Source organism: Chelonoidis abingdonii, chromosome 4, assembly GCF_003597395.2.
Source record: "Chelonoidis abingdonii isolate Lonesome George chromosome 4, CheloAbing_2.0, whole genome shotgun sequence".
NCBI lineage: Eukaryota > Metazoa > Chordata > Testudines > Testudinidae > Chelonoidis > Chelonoidis abingdonii.
Window position 1 is genome coordinate 108,241,547 of NC_133772.1, and position 27,498 is coordinate 108,269,044.

Sequence of the window (27,498 nt, forward strand, 5' to 3'; positions counted from 1 at the left end):
GGTGATACTTATATTCAGAACAGGTTATGATAAATCATAAAGGACATATTCATAACCCCACTCTGATTGGTCCTTTTGTATCATTGGAATGGTGCAAGGAACCCTAAAGCTACCATAAATTGTCTGTTGAGGATTCCTCCAGCATACAAGACATTCCAGGGACCTGCATACATTGTGTCTCAGCAGTCTTCACCAGTGTCATTATGAGATGGATCAAGTTATTGCAGCCCTTAGGCTGCTCTGAACTGAGCCAGGGAGCAGTTCAACCCCCAGCCAGTCACAGGTTTGGGAAAGCGGAAAGATGGCTTAAATCTACTTTTTCCTTCCCTTTCGAAATATGCCAAGCAAGAGCTTGGCCCAGTTGGGGACTGAGCTCAAAATGTTTGGCTAGGTGGTCTGATTGGAGCCTTAGATATCAAAGGAGAACACACATGTACAAAATGGGCTCCTATACAAGTCCATTGCAAAAGAAGCTCTTTTAGTGGTTAGTGTCTTGATACTTGCAGCATACTCACCTCTGTTGTTTATTTGAGATATAAACATTGATTCTTTACTAATCCTAGTTTTCCTAATCACAGGTATATTGATTCTGTCTTGATAATTTCTTTGCTCTTTTCTTAAGAGTGACATATTTGTCTTAAGTCTTAGTATTAAACTAAGCATTTTGATTCTGCATTATGTATAGATGATGATATCTAATTAGATTTTTTTTGTGTGCCTGTGCATACTAATAGCTCGATTTCCCTTTCACGGACACAGGGCATGTATATACAAATAGTCATTAACCCAAAGTCCCCCTCCTTGCCTACCCAAATCCTGCAAAAAAATTACTCACATGAGCAGTGCCACTGAAGTCAACAGGCCTACTCAAGTTTGTGATTCTTTGCAGGATTGTGACTTTGTGAACTGTTCATGATGTAACTGAATTTTTTGGTATGGTCTTATTTAATAGTTTCAAATAGTCAATATAAACAACAACAAAACTCTGACACTGTTCTCAGCAGAAGTACCACAGAGTGATCTATATGAATTTGGCCCTATGAATGAAAAAGTACTACTTTGGGATATACTAGTTATTTGTTTGCTCAATGGAATTTAGCAAAAACTATGTTTTGCCATTTAGCATAAATTGTAAGCATTCAACAGTAAATTGGTTGTTAACTGCTTTTCGTTGAGTATAGTATTTTGCTTAATAACCTGAACTGACTTTTTTTACCTGAATGAGGAGTGAAGAATTTAAATGTGTTATTTTTCCTTTCAAAGGGAAATTTAAATGTGATTGTGAAAAATATTGGACTAACAGCTCTGAAAGCTGATACTTTGTCTACAACACAGGTATAACTAGAGTTGGCAGAATTTGATTTTTATTTTTTTATAATTTTGAAAGATAGTGTCAGTTTATTTTTAAGCATTTTTTTAGATTATCAATTTAAATGTTCAAAGCTGTGGGAAATTGTGAGGGGGGTCATTAATGACAGACACTGAGATTTTAAAAGTAAAAGCTTTATAACCATTAAAACTCAAATTATCAACATCACATCAAAATACACAAATTAAACCTGCTTAAATTAAACTCTAACAAGTTATCAAACAGCATTTTTCTTACTTTGCATAAGAGTAAATTTTGATTATTGATAGAAATATTTTTCATCTGTTTGTGCATGTACAGTGAAATCTAAGCCTAAATACAACCTATAACAGCAGCAGTGTTAGCTTCTGTAGGTCCCTCCATCTGGATGCTAGAGAGATTGTTCAGGGATTGTATATGGCCATTCGGTCCTTGGTCACTCTTAAGATTTCTAAGAGAGATGTGTGGTGGTGTGTTTTGGAACAGGGAATGATGAACAAACTTAGACCCAGATTTATAAGTCTAACTGACTTAAGAGCCCATTTTCAAAAGCCCTGAGGAGCCTAAGTCCCATTGACTTTCAGTGCTTAATTTATTTTTGAAAATGAGACTTGGACTTCCAAGTCAGTTAGACCTTGCATTGTCGTGGGGAGCTACACTTAAATACCTTTTAAAGTCTTGGCCTTTGTGCTTGTGACAGGTGCTAACTTGATATCACAGGTTACTGGCCCCCTTTATTTGGACAACAGGTATCAGCACTGAAACTTTCCCGCACCACTTTGTCACCTGCGATATCAAACTAGCACTTGTCACAAGCACAAAGATCCAGACTTTAAAAGGTGTTTAAGTGGTGCTTCACTCAGCACTGCAAGACCTAACTGACTTAGGAGCCCAAGTCTTGTTTTCAAAAGTGGCTCATGCATTGAGGAGCCTAATAGAGACTTGGGCTTCTAAATCGGTTAGACCTTGCAGTTCTGAATAACTATTTGCTGATATATGCAAATGGAGTCTGTGGTTTTCTCACCTTTTCACAGTTTGTGTTATGATTGGTGATACAAGAAACTACTTGTTAGGCCTCCATATACAGGATTCTTGTTGTTTTAAAAAATTGCCTGCAGCTGGATTTCATAATAAAACTATTTCTACCTGGAATCAGTTGTCATCTCTGCATATAACATTACGTGCCTGCAGAAACCAATCTGACATCTGGTTTTGAATGCACTACTTGGTGCTGTGACACTTGAAGCACTTTTGTTGACACCAAGATGGGCTTCTGCCTGAAATAAACTATGTAGTTTGCATATGTAATAATCCATATGTGTTGAATAGATTAATAGACTTTTAGGCTTTAGAGATTATGTGCTTAAATCCACAAAAACTAAGGGTGAAATCCTGGCTTTACTGAAGTCTGTAGGAGTCTTCCACTGACTTCGGTAGGGCCAAGATTTCACCCTATGCCACTTCACTAGGTGATTGAAACAGTCCTTTGGTTTTTCAGAAATACCATATGCAATAAAATGTTTCTGGGTGGTACATTCCACGTATCAATCACGTATATTTGCCTTGGATTGCACTTGAGATAACTAACTTATTTTACCTCTGCATTTGCAATATTTCAGGTATTTCCTAAAGTATAGGATGTTAAAAAATGTTACTGCAAATACTGAGATAACCTTATCAATGTGTCTAAGATAAAATAGGCAGGTTCTAAAGGTAACTGTAATTCAGAATAATGTGAACTTTTCATATATCAATTTGCCTCCATAATGTGATAATATACTAGAATTAGCGTGTAGTATTTTTATGAGCACATAGTTAGCTCCTACATGTAAAATATTTGCTATAATAATATTTTATGCCACAGTTCCCAGTGTGAGGTGATCATATAAGGGCAGACTATGGGACTAAAGTCATAAATAAAATGTTACAAAACACCTTTCTTTGCACGGGTTAACTAGCATCAGACTCAATTTGCTTTTATTACAATGAAACAAATCATATGTGTGCACTACCTGCTCAAAATTGCTGTTCAGCCCTTTCCTTTTCTTTGCTAGAGCAATAAAAGCCATATTCTTCCTTGACTGTACTATCTCGAAAATGTTTGTTCTGGCCTATTTCCATAACACTGAATCAGGAATGAACTTTTCAGAAATGAATGACCATGTGATGTAGCAGTAATATTCATGTGGGACAGACAGGGAGTTCTAATGCTGGATTTGATGTCTGCAACCTTAAGACTAATGCAAAACACAGACCCCTACCAGTGTTGTCACTTACATGTCTGCTGCAAATATCCCTGAAGAGTATTAAATAACAGAGTAAGGATTGGGTTGGAGAGCGTGGTCTTAGATTGCAGAGTAAAACAATTAATTTGCTGTTCCTGCTGATTAAAATTTCTAGATACAAACTAGTAAGAGTCATATTCTCTATTGAGATCTAGCTTGTTTGTGCCCCTGAGGAATGTCAGCCAGTCAGTGGATCTGAACTTCCCTTAAATCCTGCCATGCCTCCTCCAGCAAGAGGGGCTTCAGGTGGCATAAGCCAGCTACACCAACTTTGTTCCACCCAGGGCAGGGAGACTCCTCAGCTGCCCCTTTAGGATAGCTTTCTGGCTGCTTTGATCTACTTCAGCGATGCAAAGCAACCAAAGGCAGCGCTGAGGATTTAACCCTAGATATGCAACCACTTGAGGGCTGGTTACACCTCTTTTCTTGTACTTTTCAGAAATTATGCTTGTGTGGGCAATATAAAGTCACAGTTGTCCTCACCGCTTGGGATCTCTATTATACATTCCGCAGTTAAGCCCTGGTTCACCAGGTACTTAAGCATGTGCATAACTTTCAGTAGGTAAGTAATCCCGTTAAACTCAATGGGACTACTCAAGGGCTTAAAGTTATGCATATACTTAAGTACTTTGCTGGAGCCTTATTCCCCATGAGAAGCTTTCCTTGATGTCAAGAGGAGTTCATCATGTGATACATGCGTGTAACATGCCATAGATGTCCCATAGTGCAGATAAGGGGTCAGAATTTTATTCAGTATATTGATCATTTTTTAAATAATTAGAAAGCATCCCCAGATAATGCAGTATGAAGGGTCCTTTTTTTTATGACTATCATTTCGATCATTAGGATATACATAGATGAATCTTGGTACCACTTTCAAAATTTAGGAGGAAAGATTAGAACTCTCTAAAATTTGCTGCCTAGGTCCAATTAACATTGATTTTCCATGCCCACTTCTCTCCTCAGTTTAATCAAAATTAATGTTGCTGGAGCACAGTAACAACCTTCCGTCGTGTTCAAACATTTCAGCTATATTTTTAAGTCGTAAATTTTTATGGACACCAGATTTCTGCTGGGCACAGGAGAGTTGTGTCAGGGAGCCAGTTACAATATCCTCATTCTCAGGCCATCTCTAGCTCCATTTCTTCTTAGATCTGTTGTGAGAGAGGTCTAAATTCCACCACTAGATTGGGCCCTTAATGGACCTTCTGCTAGTGGAGTATAAATGCAGTCCACCCCTTCCCATATCTTAGAGGGGGACAGTGGGCATAGGGAATGGAGCCAGCACACCTAGGCCAGAAGGGAGTATCTGTAATGCAGGGCAATTCTCTGCTGGCCAAGTGCTGCCAGTTTTCATTTAACTGCAGGATTGAGGGAGTAGAAAGAAAGCTTAGATTCATATGTCCTCATCACCCCACAGCTGTACGAAATGTAAACCATTGAGGCTATCCACTACTGAAACAATCTTCAGAGCTTTCTCTTCCTCTATTTAATCTCCAAATCAGTCCGAACAAGGACTTAAACCCAGGTCTCCTACATCCCAGGTGAGTGCTATAACCACAGAGCTATAGAATCAGTCTTTCTGTGGCCTACTGAATATTTGATTACTTATACAAGTGGAATAATTCCACCAGACGCGATTGAGGCGAAAGATCACCCCAGAATAGCTGGAGCAAGAACTACATCCCACATCCCAGATAATACGCTTGGTGCTTGCTCTTGCTCTCTCACCCCACTCCCAGCTAAGTCCCCCTGCCCTGTCATGATCACATACCCAGGCTGAAATTTGTTGTTATCCGCCCCCACCAATCACATGCTGAGACAATTGGCAACATCCCTATTACTCTTCTATTTTTGTTATTTTTAACTATATTGAATCTAGTCAGCTGGATTCTCCTTTCACTTATGCTGGTATAAATCAGGTGAAACTCCAATGAAATCAGTGGAGTTAGACTGGTACAAAGCTGGCATAAATAAGAGTCTCAGGCCACAATGTCTTCTGAATTTTGTCCTGAAAAGTGTGAATTGAATGCTAGGTGTACTTTTTTGTATACTTCCCTAAAGAGACTAGCCGTTAATCTCTCTGTGCGTAGGTGTGTCTGCTGCAAACATTTCCTTCCAGTCTACCATTTCAATCACACTTCACAGTACGCTGAAAATTGGCAAGGATGTTAATTATTGGCCTCTAGAACAAACCACCTACTTTGATTCAAGCATGTTTTTTCCAATTTTTAAGTATGTTGGTTCACTGACAATACGGTATAATTATAGAAAATAGCTTGGTTTGGCTAACATTCTTGTGTTCTGTGAGTTCTGTTTGCAAAGCTGTAAGCAGCACCAGGCTCAGGACTTAAACAGCTCACCTGGAGAGTAGTTTAACCTCTTAGTGCCACGAGTTAGGGCTTGCCAGCTCCAAGTGCTAATGCAAAGTGCATTGCTGTTCAGCATCAGGAGCTCTGAATCAGTGTTACTGAGAGGTTAAGCATTAACACCCTTCACTTTCAAGGCTAAAAGAGACTGTGCATGTAGTAAAATAGTCTGTGCTTGTTATTCCCTTAACAGCTTATTATAATTTGTTTATATTATAGTAGCATCTAGAGATCCAACTGATATCAGGGCCTCTGTCTGCTGGGCACTGTATATATAATAGTAAAAGACAGTCCCTGCCCTGAAGAGCTACAGTCTAAATACACAAAAGAAAGGTGGATGAAAGGAAGTATTATTATCCTTGTTTTTACAGATGGGAAACTGAGGCACAGAGGGATTGAGTTGCTCAAGGACATACAGTGAGTCTGGCAGACCTAGATCTACTGAGTCCCAGTCCAGTGCCTGAAGCATATCCTTCCACTCCATGTATGCACAGCTCATCTATCGTGCCTAGAATTCACTGAGACCTTTTATTTTTTTGCAGCCTCAGGGAGTTGGTGGGTGCAAGGCCAGGGACGCTGACAGAGTTCACACATGCTAATACACTAAGGAGTTTCAGACACCCTTTTTGGTTTTATGTCCTATGACTTCTGGTAATTGGTTGATCCGCAGTAGCTGTATAATGCACAAAATAAGAAAAAATATATTGAACGGTAGGGAAGCCTGCCTAGTGCTCAGACTTACATGTATGATAGAAATGCAATGCAAGCCCAGTCTTATTTGTAGTTAAATCAGCTAATCATCCTGTGAGATATTAAATAAATGATATGAAACCTGAGTACTCTGGGGAGTCCTAAATCACTATTAGTACTAGATTTTTAAATGTTCAAAGTGATTAAGCTGTGGTGCTATATGAAACATACGTGCACTTATTTCTCCAGCCCTCTTCTCAGACAATCACAGGAACTAGTTAATACCCTTACTTAGCACTCTAAAAACAGTGTTTTAGTTCAAGATTTAGCATTCTCAATACCATGTAAATGTTTTTGTTGACAAACAGTTGGATAAAATTGAAGAAGAAATTAATATGGGAACTGGGAATATAGAAAAGCAGTAGGGAAATTTGTTTAGAACATTACCGACTGAAAGGTGTCAATACTTACAAATAATTACAATAGTATACCAACTAAATAAGAATGTCTTAGTAATGAACAAATGGGGAATATTACAGAGGACTACCATTTTGTGTATAATCAAACCTATAATAGAGCTGAAATTAACATTCATAAAGGATTACTGTATTTTTTTCATTGTGCTTAAAACAGCACAGTCTTCTCTTAAATAATGATCGCCTATCTTTTTGCAGGCAAAGTTGCTGGTTATACAACAAGAGAGAGAGACTGCTATTCAACAGAATAAAAAACTAGAAGAAGAAATTCAGACGCTACGTGTTTATTATAGGTAAAATCATTTATATTATTGTATATGTGATCACTCAGAGAGAAAATTTTCTGCATGACTTTATAACTGTAAATGAGGAAATGGCCTTACTGCTTAGGTATTTGTTAGGAACATGTGTAACTGCCTGGGTTGTACGCGTTCCATTGGCCTTAAATTCCAAACAGTATGAAGCTAGCAGATTTCTTTTCTAGATTTCCCACCTTTCTGATCTCCAAGCCCTGTTCCAAAATGCAAGGTGTCTCTCCTGCAATTGTTTGTTTTTTAACAATGACTCAGTGCCATGAAGTATCTTTTAATAAAGATGGTCTCCTGGCTAATATGGTTTTGTTTCAATAGTCCTGCTCTTTATTGCTTTGGGGTTTTTTTCTGTATAGTAATTCTCATTCAGTGTTCTTGATGAAATTCAAAAAGTTGTGATGCAGCAACACATTCACCAAAAAACAGACAGACCCACAGGTGCTGGAACTAGGGATGCTGGGAGTGTTGCCACACCGCATGGCTTGAAGTGGTTTCTGTCCTGGTTCAGTGGCTCTCGGCACCTCCGCTATACAATTTGTTCCAGCGCCCCTGGATAGAGCCTATTTCTTTCTTAATTATCTGCACTTACCTAGCTTTAGCTGCATTAATTTAGGAAACACAAAATTTGTTGAATTCTAGAGCTGTGTTTTCTTTTCTAGACTCCTACATAATGCAGAATTTTTATTGCCTTTATATTCTACAATAGTTAGTGGAGGGGACAGCCATTCTCTCATTAATTTCGGAGGCATGTGAAAAACTTCTCCATGGATCACTGGATTTGTTTAGTCTCTAAGGGAACTGCTGTGTGGTCCAGTGAAGAAGTTAGGTTGTTTTATGGGGGAGCAGTTGTATTACTATTTCTCTTCATTCTGAACTCCTAGTTTATCAGCCTACAATACTGGCGACAGATTAGATGCAGAAGTCTTGACATCAGTACAAGAAGAAAATCTGAAAGTTGAATTATAGCTATTACAAGGGACATGATATGTAGAAATAATACAGTGATGCATGCTGTATTCATTTAAAATTTAAAACAGAAGAGGACTAGTTCGTTACAGCTAAAAAAAATAACTTGCAACTACACAGCATTTTTTTTGTGTCTTCTGTATTTCCAGACAATGTTTCAGTTGAGATGGAGATTCCATTTGCAGGTTTGTAGTAGCCGTTAATACTTCCCATGTTCCTTGTGTTTATTAAAAACTCATTGGCATTTTTGGAAACCTTTCCTTTGGTTATTAGTCAACAGAAACTCCACAGAATCTGTTAGTATTTCTTTTAACTAATTTGTTTAGCAATTCCTTGATACACTATAGTAAACTAGAAATAATGCATTACAAAACAGCATTAGTCACTTAGAAAGGACTTGGAAAATAGTAAATATAATTTGATTTACTTTTTTATCATGCCACTTCAAAAATTCAAGCTCAGAATTTACGAGTTGGCCTCTAAGCATGAAGACTCAGAGTACGCTTTTATTCTAGTATTAAAAAGTTCCACTGCAGCAGACAGTAAAGCAGACAATAGACTATAGTCTGTTGATGCAAATACTTAACTTCCAGTCACATGAATATTACCTACTTGCCAGCATTCATATCTGAATATACCACATAGTTAACTAAGTTCTGACCTTTAATTTCACCTAACAATTTAGTGCTAAGTTGATTATGGTATTTGATAATCTATGATGATTATGGAATGGTATCATTATATATATGAAATTATAAAGTGAATTAAAATAATATCCTCTGACCGTAGAGTTTTCAGTACCAACTAGTAACTAGGTTACAGAGCCCTTTATAAGGTTAGAAACAGAGAACTTTTGACCAGTAAATGCCATTTCTCCCTTGATGTCTTAATTGGTTGCTTTCTTCTAGCACATTTACAGTTCAGTCCTGTGTGTATACATACATGTCATCAAGAAAAGCTACAATGCAGCTTTTAATATTACCTCCAAAACTTTTGTTGAAGTCAATATAATATTAAAGAATAAAAAGGGATTAAGTTTACTCCTAAAAGTTAAATTGAACATTTCTGCGGTTTCACCTCTGTTTATCATTGGGGAATAAATCAGCTTATAACAGTGGTGGATAGCCACTTGTATTAGTTTGGGCCTGAACAAATTCGCTGAGGAAGAGAATATAAAACTTAAAGATGTCAGAGTCATGTTCAGTATATGGGGTTTTTTTTATTTATTTATTTTTGGTCACAAACTAGTAGCACTACATTCCAAGACTCAGCCAGTATAATAATGACATCGTCTTCTGTAATACAGAGTACGCCTAAGTCTCTCTGCTGATTTGCAGTGCTTCCTTATATTTCCTATTGTTGAGAAAAGAGGCAAACTGAAATAATCAAACACTAACCAAATCCTATTGTTTGCTGCCATCAGAACAAGATTTATTGTGTTAAGTAATAACAGTGATACTAGCAGTTCAGTGTTCTTTAAACCTTTTTAGAGGGTGTGTCTAGTTTTCCCAGTGCACAGTGTGCTACCTTTAGTAGTAATCTCACATATGAAGTTTTCTGTTGACACGTTGGACACAAGTTCATTAGAGGGTGAAGAGATGGTATGATATTTTCCCTTTTTGCTTTCCATATTTTAGTGGTAAAATGAGAAAGATCTATATAAAAGAACGTACAAACTTGACATAACATGAAATTTCATTATTTTCACCAGCAAAAATAGTACAAGTGATAAACTCCTACTCTGTCCCACTTCCATTCATCATCCTCATCTCCTTTTTCCAACACCAAGGTTGAGTAGGGCCAAAGTTATGAGCAGATTCTATCTACATCTATTCTGAGCCACCATTTGAGCAAGTTGTGGGGGTTCCCTGGATGGTTTTATATTCTGTTATACCACTGTCTCCTTGGATGTCCACGGTCTCTCTCACCATGCTCTGTACTCCTGGGAGAATAATCTGCCAAGAAATTTAAAATTCTGCACACAGTATTTTAAAATTCTGCAAATTTTACCTGTCAAAATAACACAATATAATCATGCCAGTTTCAATTATTTTGGTAGTTTATTTCAAAATAACTGTCCTGAAGTATCTCTTTAACAGTACAGACAACAAAAAAAGATTCAGGAAATGTTTTCTGACAAATAGATTCCTTACTAGGCATATTAATACAGAACTTTTGAGTAATAATTAATTTAAACTACATCACAGAACTGTATTTCTCACACCCCTCAGAAGCAGTGCAAAGACTTGGGGGAGTCAAGGGTAACAGAGGAGCTGAGGGAGAGGGAAGTAATTGCTGGGAAGGAGCCTGGACGTCAGCCTGGAGGGTTATTGGGTGTGAGTGGGAGAAGTATGGAACAGGTGCGTTTGGGGGGGGATTGTTAGGGAATTGGAGAGCCTCCCTCATGCAGAACCTGGCAGACCCCTAGCCTCTCCCATTCAGTCAAGCACATCTGCCCCTCTTCCTGTGTGTCCCTGCACCACCACTCCCCATTCAGCCAGGCATACCTGCACATGTCCCCATGTGTTCCTGAACCCCTTCTCAGTCACCTCCATTCCCCCCATCCCCATGTGGCCCTGCACCCCGACTCCCGTTCAGCCCCTGGCTCAATGTTGTCATCCACTAGTTCTTGTGTCCGATCCCAGTCTGTACACACACTAGCCCTTCTGAACCCCAGTATGTGCAACCCCCCCCACACACCAGTCCTGTGTGCCCCGGTCTGTCCATCCCCTCGATATCCCATGCCTCCTCACCTAGCCCTGCAGGCAGGACACTGTGAGGAAGGCAGCCTCTTCCCCCTACCTCTCTGCAGCTAGCTGCTCTGGCCTTTGAGCCGGCTTTCCTCTCTTCTGGCACCACATCAGCCCCTAGTGGCAGAAAGGTGTAATTTCAGTTTCCCTTTGCCTACCTGTCAGAATAAATTATTCTGTATTGGGGAAATCGGGGGGTGGAGGGTGGAGAGGGAGGATATTAATTCTGTGCTTGTGCAATAGTGCAGAATTCCCCCAGGAGTACCTCTTCCACAGAGATCAATTTTAGGCAATAGGTATGGGGTCATTCTAGCAACATGGCCAAACCATTGCAGTCGGCGGCTTTTGATGATTGTAGTCACACACTACACTTTGTCTTTTACGGATGTTGTCATTTCTTAGTCTATCTAGCCTTGTCATGCCTAGAATACAGCACAGACACTTCATTTCAAATGTTTGCAGCTTTTGCTCCAGATGCTTTGTAGGCACCCATGTTTCGCAACCATAAGTTAATGTAATATATAATCTGGTTTTAGGTGTCATGGACACTGATTTGAAGTTCCAAACATTTTTATTCAAGGACACAAACGTTCTGCTGCAATAACTTTCAACGTGATATCTTCATCACGTTGAAAGTTGGCTGCCATGTGTTATGATGGAACCCAAATAAGCAGAAGCTGTCTACTTGTTCAACATCTACATGATAAATGACTAACTTAACCTGTTCCTTGATTTTTGATATTTCTGTTATTCTTATCTTTTGTTCATCCAGTTTTAATCCCCATTGTTTGGCTGTTGTATACAGATTGTCCAGTGCTTTTTGGTTGCATTCCTCTGTAGACATTATCATTATATATTCTGTGAAGTCAAAATAGGTTACATTCAGTGCAATGTAAATAGTACAGTAAATGGTCTGAAGGTGCTCAGAGAGTGGGGGCTGAATCTAGAAAGTTTTGTGGAATAACAAATTGTATCTCTCTGTTGCCATTAAACACTGAGAGAAAGTGACCAGATTCTGAAGATATGCAAATATATAGTATGTGGAAACACTGATAGAAGTGTTATCAGCATGAGTTTGGGATGGCCACCATATGTATAAGTGATATACTAGAATTCAATTTTGAGGTCATCCCAAATGAGTACCAGAGTGGGAATAAAATCTTTATAGGGCACTGTCATGTATTCTGGATGTGCAACATATTTAAGAAATGTTTGAGGTTTTTAAAATAGTTATTGGGTTGAATTTTTTCTCTCTCCTACTGTAAAACCAGGCTAATTAACATAAATCCAGCATAGGCTTCTGAGGAAGAAAAAGTATAACTAATAAGTTGGGGTGGGGGGAGTACATAAAAAGCTTTTCTGTACATAATTAAACCGAAAATTGTACATTTTATCTTATGACCTACCAGGGCTATAATTAACAAGTGCTTTGTGTTCCAGTGAAAAGCTGGAGCTCCAACAGTGTATATACGGTTGCTATTTCTTTCCTTGAAGGGTCATGAGAGATTGTATAACTAGTCCAGGACTAAAATATTCATTCTGGAAATTGGGCTTTTCTTAAGGGAAGGAGTGTAGAAAGAATCCCACATATGGGGAGAAAATAGAAAACGCGACTGTGGCAGGTTGGTTTTATTTTAATCTCAACTGTCTAAAGCTGTTCGAAGTTTGGAATGTTACACATGTCCCATGTGGGGATGGATTAGCAGACAGAGTGCAGATGAGGCTGTCCAAGATGTGTGGCAACTCTAAGCATTGAAACATCATGAATCAGGCCTCAGAAAATCACAACATTGGCTCAAAATAATGAGAGTTTTAAAAATACAATACATTTTGGGGTTCTTTCTGGCCAAGCAAACAAGGGCACTCGGCTAAGTGGATTTCTCTGTCTGCTTCTTTGTTTGCCTGCAGTGTAATTGAACCCTGAATCTGATCAATTTGAAAGTTTCAGGAAATGTTCTAGGTATTTATGGGCAGAACCCTACTGATTTTGGTGAAAATTGGAAAAACTGAAAGGTGAAAATGGGGACACACAGAGCCCGTGGCATCTGGTTAACAGACCCACCAGCTTTAATAAGGTCTGTAATTATCTAGTGGTCAAAAAAGCGGTTGATGATGGCCATTAGTACCTCCAGCATAACACACCCCCATCTCAGCTCTGCCCATCTTCTGAATACAGCTTAAAAATGTTGACACCCGAGAAGATTTCTCTCCCAGACAGAAAAGGAATGGGATGCACACAGTGCACCTGGCATGGGGAGAAAGAAGGCATAATGATATCAGGATGGAGGACATGGTGGGCACAGCATCCTTGGCATGTGCTATGGGGGGCACATAGAGCCCCTGGCATGGTGGAGAAAGGGAGAATTAGGGGTATGGGGAGAAAGGAGAAATGAGGAGTACACAGAACCCCTGTCATGAGGGCAGAAGGTGGAGATGAGGGGCACATGTAGCCCCTGGAGTGAGTGGGTGATTGCAAGAAGTCCCTGAAATAGAGAAGTGTGGGGAATGGCACACAGGGAGCTTGGGAGAGGAATGGAGGAATGCAAGGGGGCCCTGGTGTGGTTACTGCACTTAGCCTACAGATGCAACAAAGTGTGTAACTCTGTAGTTATTTGTATTCTGGTATCAGAGCTTTTAGAATGATCTTGGTTCACGTTTTCAAACTTTCTTCTGCAACCATGAAGGAAACTTACTCATTTTTTAAAAGGAAGTTGAGATTTTCACATAATCATTTGACTCCAGGAACTGGGGATTTAAAAAAAGCAAATACCATGAGACTCGTGAAAATAATGAACACTAGGAGCAGTATAAATGTATGGCTCAATGATTTATAACATGAACACCATATATGGTGTATGTGTGTGTATATATTTATACACACACATTTGATGTGGACACAGCAGCAAAATGAGGACAGAAACATGCATGGAATTAAGTGGAAGGCCTCAACTTTTATTAAACATTAAAATGGAGGGAGGGGGGCAGGCGCTACCCATCCATCAGCCGTACTCTCCTATACCAGAAATTTAATTGAAACCAGTGCAGGGATTACAGGACTCCTTAACACATAACCCATAAATTGGGATAGACTGTCCTCTCCTCTCCAGGACTCATCTTTCTCTGAGTCCTAGCACCCTCTCCCATGCAAGAGGGATAGAGGGTGCATCAGGGTGGGGACCTGAGTCCACGAAGGCCACAAGGTCTCACCCATGGTCCATCACCAAAATCCCAGATCTTTTCTCTCTGGGATTCACTCATTTTATTCCCTTAACGGCTCTGGAAACTGGCCACAGGGGGTGTCAGTGACTAACTTGGCCACTCCCACACCCAACCACCCCATATGGTATCTATGGTAACACCTGCCCAATATACACCCTTACATTCCACAGCCATATGTGAGCATCTCCATCTGACAAATGTACGCCATCCTCCCTGAGAACCTCTGGCTGACTGTAAACAGATGTCCCTATGCTGTCTCACTGAACTCCAGGTCTCCAGAAATAGCTTGGTGACCCCTGTTTACTTTCTTTCTAGCCTTGTCCACGTGGGCTCCCAGCCCTTGCCTGTCAGTGAGTGCAAAAGTAGTATGAGCTGATCCCACTGCATGTCTCCTCTGGATGTGAATAGCTTCAGCCAGTTGCTGGGACATCACCCGTGAATCTCTGCTGGCCAGTGGGTCAAGTTCGTGCAATCTGTCATCCTGAAATTGAGAGAGCATCAGCAACACCATTATCCACTCCAGGAGCATGCACTGCGTGAAAAAGGATACTAAAAAACTGCAGGCAGTGTAACGTCAAGGCACTTAAAGAGCAGCAGTGCCCCTGCCAAGAGACTCTCTCAAGCACTGTAGCCAGGAAAGCACCTCTTGGCACTCAGAGCCTTAGGGCAGGGAGCAAGGGCTGCCAAAGCAGAGAGCTGCACACGAGCAGAACAACCAGGCCCCCAGTCAGAGAACTGCAGCCTTGTGGGGCTGGGGGGCAGGGAGTGTAGTGACCGTGTATGTATATATATCTAGTGGTGAGTGAGTACATGTGTATATGTTTATTTATATAAGGCCTGGTTCTTCTCTAATTTATATTCTCTAACTGATGAAGTAATTTCATCACAGTCATGGTATAATGATATAAAATTGATGTGGAAGGAGGTCAGGTGTGTATGTGTACAGCGGCAGCTCCAGGCACCAGCGCTCCAAGCGCGTGCCTGGGGCAGGAAGCCGCAGGGGGCGCCCTGCTGGTCCCTGCAAGGGTGACAGTCAGGGTACCATCGGCGGCTTGCCTGCAGGAGGTCCACCGGTCCTGCAGATTCGGCGGCAATTCAGCGGCAGGTACGCTGAAGCCGCGGGACCGGCGGATCCCCCGCAGGCATGCTGCCGAATCCACGGGAGAGGGGATCTCCTGCAGGCAAGCTGCCGAAGGCAGCCTGACTGCTGTGCTTGGGGTGGCAAAAAAGCTAGAGCCACCCCTGTGTGTGTACATTTGCCTACTAAGTGAGGGAGGAGCTGAAGCACTTTTGAAAATCAAAAGTCTGGTTTTGCCAGAGGAACAGATTGCTCCTGTGCCTCTAAGATGTCTGGAAGCCAGAGGACATAGTCCTAGAAGGAAATCTTCCTATCATTGTGATTTTTTTCCCTCTCCTCCTTCACTGCTTCCCCCCATCCTCAGCAAATTCACAAAAGATAGCGAGTCCTGAATGGGCTATGCTAGCAGACAGGGGCCTAGGAATGGGGAAATTTAGGGTATGTTCAGAAAAAAACCCCAAGACTGCAAATCTCAGTGCCCAGGTCTGCAGACTAGGGCTCATACGCCAGCACTAAAAAATAGCTGTGTAAACATTCCAGCTCAGGTTGGAGCTTGGGCTAGGAAATCCAGGGAGTAGGGTGGGCTTCAGAGCCCAAACCAGAACATCTACATGCCTATTTTTTTGATCCAGAGTGCAAGCCTGAGTCTGCAGACGTGGTCTCTGAGATTCACTGCGGTGGTTTGGTTTGTTTTTGTGTTTTTTTGCAGTGTCGACATACCCTTGCTGGCAGAAACCCCTGTCCTTTCACTGGCAAGGGAGGAGGACAGAGGCAGCCAGTCCATGTGGCATGAAGGAGAGGAGTTACTTCACCTCTCCTGGGTGGCTTTATAACCTAACTGGCACTGACTTTGGGTAGAGTACTGCCCCTTTCCCTAGCAGTGATATTTCCTTATGCACCCTCCCCTACTCTCCAATAGCAATGCATCTCCTGCTCCCTCCCACGTCAGCTTTTTATTTAGTTTAGTGGAGACGTATTTCTCTCCCAACTTTCCCAGATCCCAAATGTGTTGGGCCACAAATGCTATCTGCCCTCCCTTCCACCCTTCTAAATATCTCAATGTTTGAGCCCCTGGCAGTGCTTCCTTTTTTCTTCCCTGTGTATATCATGTGATCGGGCCGCTGCTATTCTGAAACTATTATTTGTTTCTCTGCCAGAAGCCACTGTTGCAGGCCATGCTCCCATGCAAAGAACATGGAGAGCAACTCCTAGAAGGAATGAGAGTTTCAGAAAGGAAAGAAAATGAAATTTTTTTGAAAGACCAAAGTTGATAATATATTTCAATTTGAATTTCAGTTTTCTGAAAACTGAGGGTGAGCAAAAATTGATTCCATCGTCCTTTAAAAGGAAAGAGAAATGAGAAAAAAATATATATCGGGAATCAAATTCAGTCATACAAGTCAGAAGAAAGTTGGCTGAGAATGAAGTTAGGCAAGTTCTTTGTCTCTCTGTTTATTTTTCTTATATTGTAGCTCAGAAGCAAAATCGCAGTTTCTGATGCATAACCTGCAAATGTGAGTCTGAAATAAAAATTTGAATAACAGTTACAAGTTAGTGTTCCCAGCTGAGTTATTCTAATTCTTTCACAACTGTATCCTTTAGGCTCAGGATTAATGCAAATCATAGATACTTGAGTGACATGATGAAGGATGTGTTAGAATAATCAGTTTTGCACTATGCAGAAAGGTTACATTACTGTCCATCCTCTCAGATTGTTCCATTGTTTGAATTTATCAAGTATATTTTTCTTTCCTTTGCATAATTTTTAATTGCATGATCTATATATCAGTTTTGTATAAGCAGTTTCTTTTAATTTTATTTTTATTTAAAAGTCTATATAAATCAAAATAGCATTTCACATTTTAGTACAGAATTGTTGTTGGGGCTTTCTATTTAACTTCCACAAGAATATGAGTAAGAAAATGCCAGATTTCAAATACTGGACCTGGGAGCTGAAGCACTGGCTGATCTTGGGGGGCTTTTCACAGCTGAAACTACAGGATGTAACAAACGCTGTACCCTGGTTGTCACAGTTCAGAACTGCTGAACAGTTGCCAAGTCCATTTTTCTCCCCAGTGGCTTAAACTGGGTGATCAGACCACCCAGGATTTCCCTTGTTGGTCCTGCTTCCCTATTCTATGTTAGTCCCTAATTTCTGAGAGTCGAGAAATGAAAATTAAGACAGTTCTTGGCTCTAGTCCCCAATTCTTTGACTTTCTAGGGAATGGAAAGAGAAGATGCCCAGCAGCCCTACTTTCTCACTGCTCTGATAGTGTGGGGGGAGGAAGGAGTGAAAAATCTGCTGCTGGACTTACCCCTGACTTTTCTGGGCCCAGGGAATGAGATCCTGCTGCTGATGAGCTCCACCTCCACACAGATCTATGCTATAGAAGGTGCCCGAAGTGGCCCCCATAGTTAAGGTTGTAGGATATGTCCTATTTATAAGATCCCGTTTTCAGTTGGTTATAACTTTGCCAAACTCAGACTGTTGGAGCTGAAATTTTCCATGCTGTCTGTCTGCCTCAGACAGACATTTATTTAAAGTTTCAGCTAAAACAGTTCAGCCATTTCTGAGAAAGAGGTTAAGGAAACATATGCTATTTTTTTCAAAGTTAAAAAAATTCTTACAGTCATTTCACTGAGAAGTGCTAGCACCTCCATGCTTTGGAACAGGGACTTCAAATTTTGTGAGGTGGTCACCCTGATGTCAGAAGTCTACCATTTGCTGTCCCTGTAAAAATTTGCCCAAGTTATAAGCCTCTGAAAAACTGCAGTTCGTACATACTCAGTAAAAGTTTGATAGAGGCTGGCAGTATTATTCAGTTAAGTTTTCATCTGCACTGAGCATGCTCCACCTCAGAGCTGCAAAGGTTACATTGCTCCTTGTGTCTTCTAGGGCTGTTGTGGCACCAGAACCAAACAGGAAGACTCTCTCTCTCGTGCTTTCACTGTTCTCTTAGTAGTTTGTAGGCATCAATGAGGAGAGAGAAGTGCAAAGGAATGAGGAGGAGGGATAGTTGCAGGCTGGGAGTAATAGGTACAAAGGGTACAGGGACAGGAGGATCAGAGGATAGGGACTGAATAGGGCTGGTCAAAATATTTTTGAGGTAACTTTTTTCAGTCTTTTTCCAGGCATGCATCCAAGGAAGTGGGTATTCACCCACGAAAGCTCATGCTCCATACGTCTGTTAGTCTATAAGGTGCCACAGGACACTCTGCTGCTTTTGCGGATTCAGACTAACTCAGCTACCCCTCTGATACTTTTTCCAGTCTAAAAATTTTGTTTTGTCAAAACCAAAATGTTTCATAGAAAGATATCAGTTTCTAGGACGATGTCATCAGGAAGGTTTCTCAGGTCTAGGATCACTCTGGTGAAAACAAGAGCAAGTGACACATTCTCTCTCTAGCCCCATGCTTAGGGCACTGGCCTGGATTGTGGGAAACCTAGGTTCAAATCCCTAATATGAATCAGAGCCTTTCTTTATTTCACAAAAACTATTGTAAGGTCTCATTTGTGCTCTGCATTGGATTGAAAACCAATTTCAGAACCTTGAAATTTTTTGCAAAATGGAATTGTCGTTTTCAAGTAAAACCTGAAGTTGAGGGACACCGGAACAGAAGCTGGGGAGGGAAAATAGGCTCAATGGAGGGAATGAGGCTCATATTTCTCTGTAGTCAGCATATAGCTGTGATCTCGCTGGTCAAATGTGTGTCTCTTACCCCTCTAATAGCCAGTCCCCATAGAGGATAACAGCTTGTGCTACTACCAGTTTGAGGTTCTGTAGAAAAAAATAGTATGTGATCATATAATTAAAGATCATCTGTGATGAACTGGGGCTACATCAGTACGAGTTATGAATTCTGATTGATATAGGAAAGTTGTATTATGAAAAAACTGCTGTATTATGAATGGATTATTATTATGTATGTGGATCCACCATTGCTGACAGGGCTTGTAGCAGATACACACTTGACAGGAACAGTAGGAGATACTTAAGGTTAGCGACAATATTTAGACCTCATAAAGCAAAAAAGCAGCACTAGGCTTGGAAATCCAGTTTTAAGTTAACCCTTTTCTCCCCCTTTCCCCCCACACCCCCGAAAGGCAGGGTGGGAAGGTAAGAGTAGTGGAAATTTACCAGGACTAGAACAAAAGAGACCAGTTGGCCGGGGGGGACGAGGAGGGTTAAATAAAGAAACACGGAGGAATGAGGGGAACCACGGAGGAATAGCAAAATGGGGCAAGAGGGAGCAATGTCACAGAAACTGGATGAGAGGTCCAGAAACAAGAGGGCACTAGCATGGGGCACAAGGCCCTACTTGCTTTCCTGAGTCAAGGATTCTGGGCACCTAAGAGACTCAGACCCAAGCCCAAAGAATGCCTGGAGTGTTGAAAAAATTGAGGCAGGGACATGTGTTTGGTATGCTCTGTGCTCTCCTTTGCTTTGCATGATTAAGTATAAAGGAGCATAAAAGTGTTAGACTGAGCAAATTATGTCTGCTGACTGCTTTACACCTACTGTGTGTCCTGAGAGACTTGAACAATAAATTAGAAGCTTTGCACCTTTGGGATGGAGCACTGGGATAGGGGTGTATTTAAATAACTGTGGTATCTGTGGAATCAGTACTGGTCCTGGGGGGCTAGAGCAGGTGGGCTGAGGAGCCCCATTTCTGAGAAATAGTAGCAGACTGAGTCAGTGCCCAGAAAATGTGCCAGAGAGCCCATGGGAGAAACCAGTGCTGCAGCCTGTTGAGGCGCCAGAAACTTAATGCATTTGGGAGGATCCAGAGCACAGAGGCTTGCATTCTCTTTACAGCAGTCCTAGCGGGTGGCCAAGATGGAGTGTTCCCCAGGATCTGTAACTCTGTCATAACGTATATACATAAAGGAACTAGATTATTTTGGCATTTCCAAAATTTTGAGTGCTTCACTCTGTAACTTTAACTCTTCTTTATTGTGGTTTTCTTTGGTGTAATAAAAGATCTACACATGCCTGCAGAAAGGAGGTATTGGGTAATAAAAAGAGTTCCATCTCCTGGGATATTAGAATATGCAGCATTGTTAATAAGTTTGTAGGGTCAATGAAGTGTTGTTATGCAGTATAAATAACTTCCTGAAGGCAGCTCTTAACACTCACCACATCTCATGGAGGAGATGGCAGGCTGCTGAGTTCCCCTATGTAATGGTTGTGGTAATGAAAGAGTTTCTGGCTAGGGAGTAAGCAGCTGGGTGGCAATGGTTACAAGGAGATGGTGGGGTTACAGCAACAGAGCATGTGTTTTCAAACAGAAACTGAAGGCAGGGACTGCAAAACCAGAAAACTAGTGTAAAAATAAACAAGTAAAGCAAAATTATGAAACATTAGGGGGTTATTGTATTTAGCTTACATATTTCAAAAGTTACATGGTGGTCAGAAACTGTAACACTCCATAATCATATCATTCAGTCCCAACATAAGTAGGTTAACATTACTGTTAACAGTACACACTATATAAAGTATATATAAACTCATGTTAGTATACGTTACCTTGCAATGAGACTACTCATGGCAGTAAGTGCAATTCCAAGAAATAAATGCAAGGCTGAGCCTTAATGTAGGATTTAGTGTTTTAGTTTGTTTTGTTTTCTTAAATGCACCAGCAGTAACTTAACAATAATTTAAGGGTGCTACAATAAAAAAACTTTTTACCAAAAATGTTGTTTAAAAATTCTGTTTATAGTGTTGTTGTAGCCATATTGGTCCCAGGGTATTAGAGAGACAAAGTGGATGAGGTACTGTATTTTACTGGACCAACTTCTGTTGGTGAAATGACAAGCTTTCAAGCTTACACAGACTTCGGTTTGCCCGTGTCCGAGACAGATGCAGGTTCGAGTAAGTTTTTGATTGAGAGAGGAAAATCAAAACGTGACAGATTGAAATTTCAAACCACGTGGCTGTTTATTAATGGGGATAAGTTACAACTTGAACTGGGGAGAGGCAATTTATCAACTAGAAATACTATCAGAATAAAACCATACACAACTTGAAACAGTCTATTTACATCCAACAACAAGAAACCAAGCGATTTATAATCAACTGCTCACTAAAATCCAGAGCAGATACACGAACTGAGTAAACTGTACACACATTAACCGAATATAGTAAAATACACCAACTAACCACAATAGCAATCAATACAACAATTTGACTCTCATATACTGTATACACAACTTTGCATCAAGTAAGGGAAAAAGGGAAGAGGCTAAGCAAACAGAATATTTAAAGAAATTAAAATGCACATACCACACTCCAAACGCAGCTGACCAGCAGTACAGACACCGAGAGCATGACGAATTGGTGGGAAATAATCCAAAAAACGAAATGACACAACACGAGCCGGCAAAATCCAGAGGAGACCCTGGCTGAAAGGGTGATCAGGCCTTTCAGCTAACACGTGGATACTCCTGCCGTTTTTGGCGCGAGACTTAGTTTTATTCAAAGACTCTTACTCGTGTCAGCATCTGATTGGTCCCTAGCTCCTTCACCAACCAGGTTCCGAGCTGGTGTCCTTTACGTAAACAGGATCTGCACCCGGCACACTAGGGGTTGCACACGGCACACTTGTAGCACACAGCCCTGCAGTAGCACGTGGCACACAAGTGGCACACGGCCCACTAATAGCACATGGCCCTATACTGACCTTTTGACCAGACAGAAGGTTCGAGAATAGGCACACGGCACTATAATGTTGCACACCGCACTATAGGATAGCACACAACACTGCGGTGTTGCACATGGTACCAATGTGACCTTTTGACCGACAATTGGCCATACAGACGCCATGTTTGAGCATAGGTTTAGGGTTGCGACAGCCCGGTGTCTGGTGTTCGACTGGAACACCTGGTCGAAAAGGGACCCCAGCGGCTCCGGTCAGCATGGCTGACAGGGCCATTAAAAGTCCATTTGGTGGCTCAGCGGGGCAGGCAGACAGCCTGTCTGGTTTTGTGCAGCTCCTGGAAGCATCTAGCATGTTTGGCTCCTAGGTACAAGGAGATCAGGGAGGCTCCACGCGCTACCCCCAAGCACCAGCTCCATAGCTCCCATTGGCTGGGAATGCGGCCAGTGGGAGCTGTGGGGGTGGTGCCTGTAGACGGGCACAGCGTGCAGAGCCTCCCTGGCTGTCCCTGTGTCTAGGAGCTGAACATGCTGGCTGCTTCCAGGAGCTGCCTGAGATGAGCCCCACTCGGAGCCCACACCCTGACCCCTTGCCCCAGTCCCGAGCCCCCTCTTGCACTCAAACTCCCTCCTGGGTCCCTCACCCTAAACCCCCTCTCAGACCCCAACCCCTCAGCCTCAGCCCAGAGCCTCCTTCTGCATCATGAACCCCTCATTTCTGACCCCACTCTGGAGCCCATGTGCCCTTCCACATGGCAACCCTATGCCCCCACTCAGTGAAAATGAGCAAGGGTGGGGAAGAGCAAACGACGAAGGGAAGGGGGATGGAGTGAGCAGGGGTGGGGAAAAGGCAGGGCCTCAAAGGGGAGGGGCAAGTGTGTTCCGTTTTATGCAAATAAAAAGTTGGCAACCCTACACAGAGCTCTTCTTCACATCACCTCTTCCTGAAAAGAGCTCTGTGAAAGCTTGAATGCTTGTCTCTTTCATCAACAGAAGTTGGTCCAATAGAAGATATTACCTCCCCCACCTTGTCTATCAAAATTTTCTTGCCACTTATAACTGAAATTTCCAAATATCCAAAACATTTTCACCAGCTCTAATGAACAGATTTTATTGTATCAAATTAGCTAAGGAGCAGATATTTTTCAGGTGGTACAACTGCATTACAACTAATGTTCCCCTAGAATCGGATTTTTTTTAATATATAATTCTGTCACCAATGTGAAATGAAAAGCTGAGGCAGACATGTTGGTTGTTGGCATATCGGTGATGAGTCCTGAGGGCAGTAGCAAGTCAGAGTGCAGGGATTTACATACTGCACAATGATTGAAAACAATATGCTATTAATAGCCAGGCAGAGAGCTGAGAAGATACCTTGACTCATCAGTGTGGTTGTTTAAAAAAAACACACAGTGATAACCTCAGTGGAACAACTCACTATATAATAGCAGTAGGGCCTGTAGTAATTATTAATAGAATAAGTCCCTTAATTAGTACAGGTGACTTCCTCATGTGAATTGTTCCAATGGAACTCTTTAACCAGTCCTGTTACTTTTAAGAGTTAAATACCCCTGAAGAGATTTATTAAAATTTTAATGCAAAAGCAGCTGGAGGTACTATTTCCACACTTGAATAGCTTTCTTTTTTGCCTTAAATTTTCTCCTGCTATTGTATTTCCTTAACCTAGTTTTGTGATGTAGTTACTCCAAGGGCATTTCTATAAAGTCAGTTCCTGATGCTTCAGTTAAGCTAGAATTCATAGTTTAAGTGGCATGAGGAAACAGTCTCAAAAACAATTAATTTTATGGAGTTTTGCATATTTTTTCTGCAAACTGTACAATGACATGAAGATTGATCTTCCTAAAGATTAAAATGGATAGACTTGAAAAACAAGGGAATCAAAATTTTTGTCAATTTCTTCCAGTGACAAAAGTAGAAGTGTAGTGTAAAGGAGACATATTAGATTTTTCTTTTAATATTAGCTCTGAAACACACTGTAACAGGAGAAATAAAAGAAGAAAGATGCTTTGCAGGGTAGTATTTCTTCTCTTGGCAAAATTCAGGCTCTGTGTACTATGGTACATGTTTAACTTACTTACATTTTATAGCTTCATGGTCCAAATTATGGATTATTACATTGAAATAAGATTACCTCAACCCATCATAGTACTTGGATTCTGTGCACCAATTGATACATTACTGCATGATTTTGTGCCCAGTTACGCAATTCCCTACACCTTGATTGTGGGGACTCTGGTGGTATATAGTTGTGTGCAATTTTTCAATAATCATATCCTGACTATATTTTAATTTGCTGACAATCATTGTATTAGCCTTCAGAATACAAAGATTTGCATAATTTGTGTATGGTTATTTCTCAATAGTACTGTGAATATGCAAATCTGTCCAACTGGCCAACTCAGCTCTGACTGGCTCCTGTATTTAGATTTTTCAAGATTTTTTTGCCTGCAACAAAGATGCTTCCTCGGCTTCTCACTCCTTTAAACTGATATGGAAAAATGTCAGCATTTAAAAACCTTAACTTAAAAACTATAGTGGCTTAAAAAAAAATAAGGCTGACTCTCTTTCCTCCTCCTTCCCACCCTCCTGCCCTTTCTCTTCTCTCCCCTACAGATAAGTCTCAATGGCTTTAAAAACGTTTTAGTGTGGTTGGTTGTAGTCATGAAAGAATAATAATAAAAAAAAAACTAGTTCAAAGAATTATATTGATAAATAATATTGTTCTTATTTTTCATTCTGGTTTTGTGGGAGTTCTTTTCAACACTATAAAGACTTCCTATCTTGACTAGTTTTCCATAACGTACAGACATGCTGCCTCGAAATATTCTTGTGCTTATGGTTTCAAGGCACAGGAGGGAAGGATTCTTTTTTTGCTCTACCAAAGTGAGGTATTTGTTTACATACATTATGCAGTGGGACACAATGTGATATGTCTTGAGTTATTCTTTTCCAGTGAAGGAGCCTAACCCACTGCAATTTGATACAACACAACTCATATAGAACAATGGAAGTGTAAGGAAATGCTGAGTTTTTTGTTTGTCTTTCATTATTTAAAAAAATTGTAGGTACCACCTATGCAGGATACCATATGATGTGTCTTGGTTTATTCTCAATCTGTAAAGTCCAATTGATTTCAGTGGAAATTTTGAGCAATGCAAGGAATGTAAGCTTGGGTCCTCACTTTGTTAAAAATACACGATTTTTACCTGATGGGTCACTGAAGTAATTATAGAAACATTGAGCAAGAGAGGGCACTCATAGTTTCCTGAAGGTGTTTCATAAGTTTCCAACTTCTTGATGGAATAATGAGTTGCCTTATGTCATGCATGTGGCAAAGACTTAATCAAATGAAAGCTGTAGTCCACTTCCTGGTTACCTTTGCTGCAGACTCAGTTTTAAAGAATTGTTTCAATTCAATGCAGATCTTAATTGTTGTATAATGCAATTTTAATTGCTTACTGAATATTATGTATTCTAGAGATGTTACATTTTATACCTTGTAGCCTGCTTACTCGCCTACTTTTAAATCCTCTGAAAAACGTCAGGTCTATAAAATCTGCAAGGCAGGAACCTACCGTTTATCTTCCAGTCAACACTAAATCAAAAAGGCAGTCTCCATCTGTAATATGCTGTCTTTCATCAGATTGAACTATTTAAGGAAAAACGTCAGATTTTTTGCTTTTTAGTAAATATAACTAGAAGAATGATTTTTTGCCAGTTTTGCTGTTATAGATTTCTTTCAGGTGGTCATCTAAGAGCTGTCTTGAGTCATTAATTGACCTGACAAATGAATTGTTTGCAATTGGATGTTGATGTGGTTTCATGGTTCTATTTCTCCCTTCATACCAACTTTCTGTTATACATCTAAGGGAATTCTCTTCCTTTTCTTCTCTGTGATTTTCCATTATAGACTTTTCTTTGGTTTCTGAGGGCTTGTCTACATGGCGCATTAGCCTACAGTAGAGGAGTATACGTTCTAGTGACCACTAGCATGTTGCACACTGACTGGCCCGTGTGAACCGTGTTGGAGCTTTAGCTTTGACATGCAATTAAAGAAAAGAAAATCTTCCACTTCTACTTCCTTGGTTTGTAAACACAATACCTCCTTGCTCACAGTCTCTGACAGTTATAAGATGATATCGCTCATCACATGAGTTCTTGGTTATTTGTTCCAAGTGGAAAAATCACTGAAATCAAATAAGTGAGACTTGACACCACTTTTTGCCACACCTGTCTGTGAGAAAGATAGTTCTTGAGCAGTAAAATAGCACAAAAAATGGCTGGAAATTATGGTGATATTTCTGTCAAAACTGAAAAAAAATCTTTTTTGTGATAGCCCCAAAATATTTCACAAGTCTTGGATTTCACCTACTCCTGCTTTGATGCCACCTGAAAGAACACACCACACCAACAGGCTTAAGTAGCATCATCTCTCATTAAAAAATATATCAGCCTCAATTTTTTTGTAGCCTTAAACAGATGACTAAACTCAGTGGACAATGTATTCTTTTTCTTTCCACAATTCTTGAGCCTACATTCCAGGTGGGTTTGTATGTCTGCACTAAAACCAAGAAGGGAATTATGCTTACCACCACCCCCACAGCCTACTATCTTTAAGGCTGCATTTTTCATGTGGGGTTTATTTTTTGTGCCTAGGAATTTAAATACTGTTGTGTAATGTCTGGCTTCTTGGCTGTTTCCAGACTTGCAACAGGGGTCAACTTATGTCCACACCTCTCAGTAGTGGCCAATAGTGTTTGCCACAAATAACACGCAGCAAAATCTGAGATACCAGATTTACTTGAGTTAGGAAATAACTGTGACAATTGTGTAAAATTTGTTAGCAAATGTTGACTTCTTAGTGGCAATCATACAACTACAGCAAACTCTCCCTTTTTAATCTGTTCATTATATTTGAATTCCATGTTGTTGGGTTTGGGCCAGTATGCTCAAATAAGATTCAATTAACATTAGACTAAACTACAGATACAGTAGTTTATTTGGGATTGTCGTTTGTTTGTTTTTTCTGTTTTTTTTTTCTTGGAAAACCAAGAGAAAACATACTGTGGAGTATTCATTCCTAATATTTTGTTCGTACTGTTTTGCTTTTGTGTTAGTATTTCAGTGGTTTGCATCAGAAAAGCTATTTTTATTTTATTAGCCTATTCTTTTAAGGTAGACTAGTAAGAAAGAAAAGTGTGGTTTAGTGGCTGATCAGCGTGAAGTCACAATAGGATACCTACTGTTATAAGATAGGAGACAACAATAGTATCTCTTAAGCTTATCTATGTGTAATCACTAGTATCATTAAAACTAATGATGTGGTAGA

At 40.5% G+C, this 27,498-nt stretch overlaps 1 protein-coding gene across 9 annotated transcripts in view; it reads left to right on the forward strand.

The window, feature by feature from the left end:
• Positions 1-27,498, forward strand: part of MIPOL1 (mirror-image polydactyly 1) — a 274,230-nt gene that overhangs the window by 194,077 nt on the left and 52,655 nt on the right. For 7 of the 9 annotated variants that reach the window (XM_032789975.2, XM_032789977.2, XM_075065527.1 and 4 more), the window contains one exon: positions 7,367-7,461. In XM_032789975.2, the coding sequence (XP_032645866.1) occupies positions 7,367-7,461 (95 nt within the window). Of the gene's footprint in view, positions 1-7,366; positions 7,462-14,729; positions 15,511-16,201; positions 17,004-27,498 lie in introns of those variants that run through there. The other 2 variants (XM_075065529.1, XM_075065531.1) reach the window with 2 other exon arrangements.